The 2,010-nt window shown below is 57.8% G+C and overlaps 1 protein-coding gene across 1 annotated transcript; it reads left to right on the top strand.

Annotated features, from left to right (window-relative positions):
* Positions 1-910: 910 nt before the first annotated feature.
* On the top strand, positions 911-1,693 carry LOC123773284 (uncharacterized). Its single transcript, XM_045766895.2, has one exon. The coding sequence runs from the start codon at positions 911-913 to the stop codon at positions 1,691-1,693; it is 783 nt and encodes a 260-aa protein (XP_045622851.2).
* Positions 1,694-2,010: the final 317 nt, after the last annotated feature.

The raw sequence follows: 2,010 nt of genomic DNA, 5'->3' as shown, positions 1-2,010 counted from the left end.
ATGCGTCAGCCAGTTGGGAAAAACAGGTATTTAATATTGAATCAGTGGGAACGTGAGCGAAAACTAATGGAAGCGAACGAAAGAGTTCCAGTGAGCATACGTAAAAGTCTGACTTCACATTTTGTCATGCTCTTATTGCAGTATGTGTCCGGAGCATGTGTTGTAGTATGTGTCCTGAGCATGTGTGGCTATATGTGTCCGGAGCATGTGTGGCTATATGTGTCCGGAGCATGTGTGGCTGTATGTGTCCGGAGCATGTGTCTGGAAGAGGACCTATGAGCTAGAGAACTCGTGTAGGCATAGTCAGTCGTTGGCCAATGGGAGCCCCAGATAACCTTAATAGGCCTGTTAGGCAGGCCGAGGATTCCCCCCCCCCACCCCCCTTCCTCCCCTCATCAGGCCATTGCCTGAGCTTGCCCAGGATGCTTCCCACAACAGTTTCCTATTTCCTGCGTGCACAGGCTACTGCCAAAAGAACAGGTGCATCAGGTGAAAGGAAACGTAGCCAATCATTTCTGTCCTGCCCGGAGATTGAACCCGGGTTGTGAGTTGTGGACGTAGACCACTGTGCTACCGTCCCAGGCTCTAATAAGAATGGTAATGAATCAGAGAAGAATATATAATCCACGGTTAGGATTCAACAAGGATTTACGAAACCTGTAGATCGTTTTCTCGATTTCTTTGCATTAATTAAACAGTTTGATAATTCTGAAGTGCTAGGAGCCGGTTCATTACAATAATTACCCTCGGATTGAACATTTGGGCTACTGGTAAGCAGTTTAATAAATAATGACTGACAATAATCGAGGAAAGATGTAGAGGTTCCGTAAGTAATTACGTAACTGCCTGGTGTAGCTCTCTTGTTTTCTGCTTAATATAACACCGCTGTAAATATTACCTAACCGTTCTGATGGTGTTTTTGTTGGGTGAGTGTGATTATCTTCAGAGTTCAGGCCACGCCGCTAATTTTCTCCTTAACAAGTCCTTATTTTTCTGCCTCTTGGCAATTACTTCATTCCCAGCCTCGCTCTTGCCAGACCCGCCCTCGCCAGACCCGCCCCGCCCTCGCCAGACCCGCCCCCGCCCTCACCAGACCCGCCCCGCCCTCGCCAGACCCGCCCCGCCCTCACCAGACCCGCCCCGCCCTCACCAGACCCGCCCCGCCCTCACCAGACCCGCCTCGCCCTCACCAGACCCGCCTCGCCCTCACCAGACCCGCCTCGCCCTCACCAGACCCGCCCCGCCCTCACCAGACCCGCCCCGCCCTCGCCAGACCCGCCCCGCCCTCGCCAGACCCGCCCCGCCCTCGCCAGACCCGCCCCGCCCTCACCAGACCCGCCCCGCCCTCGCCAGACCCGACCCGCCCTCGCCAGACCCGCCCCGCCCTCGCCAGACCCGCCCCGCCCTCGCCAGACCTGCCCCGCCCTCACCAGACCTGCCCCGCCCTCACCAGACCCGACCCGCCCTCGCCAGACCCGCCCCGCCCTCGCTAGACCCGCCCCGCCCTCGCCAGACCTGCCCCGCCCTCACCAGACCTGCCCCGCCCTCACCAGACCCGACCCGCCCTCGCCAGACCCGCCCCGCCCTCGCTAGACCCGCCCCGCCCTCGCCAGACCTGCCCCGCCCTCGCCAGACCTGCCCCGCCCTCACCAGACCCGCCCCGCCCTCACCAGACCCGCCCCGCCCTCGCTAAGTGTTGCCATTCGCGCAGGTTCAGCCGTCTTGTACCCCAGAAATGTTCCCCAGCCGTAGACTTGGTAACATATACTATGGTGAGAAACACTCGGGGTATAACCTTGACAGTTTTAAGAGAGTGGCTCACCGGAAACACCCGCACACCGCCAGTGATTTGGTCTGGTTTCGAATCCTGGCCAGGGAGGATTGACTGGGCACTTAAGTGTTCGCACACTAGACACTATAGATGACAATTACGTGGCTGGTTGGTAGAGGCCCAACCCACACCTGTCATAGTCGAGGCATTGATGACATCTCGGTCCGTGGTGGAGTGTC

Source organism: Procambarus clarkii, chromosome 89, assembly GCF_040958095.1.
Source record: "Procambarus clarkii isolate CNS0578487 chromosome 89, FALCON_Pclarkii_2.0, whole genome shotgun sequence".
NCBI classification, from domain to species: domain Eukaryota; kingdom Metazoa; phylum Arthropoda; class Malacostraca; order Decapoda; family Cambaridae; genus Procambarus; species Procambarus clarkii.
Note: the sequence above shows the minus strand (reverse complement) of the source record. Positions and strands in the feature narration are given on the sequence as shown.

What these genes read in the sequence shown, in the direction of transcription:
- LOC123773284 (XM_045766895.2), top strand. Translation starts at nt 911, where the DNA reads ATGGTGTTTTTGTTGGGTGAGTGTGATTATCTTCAGAGTTCAGGCCAC.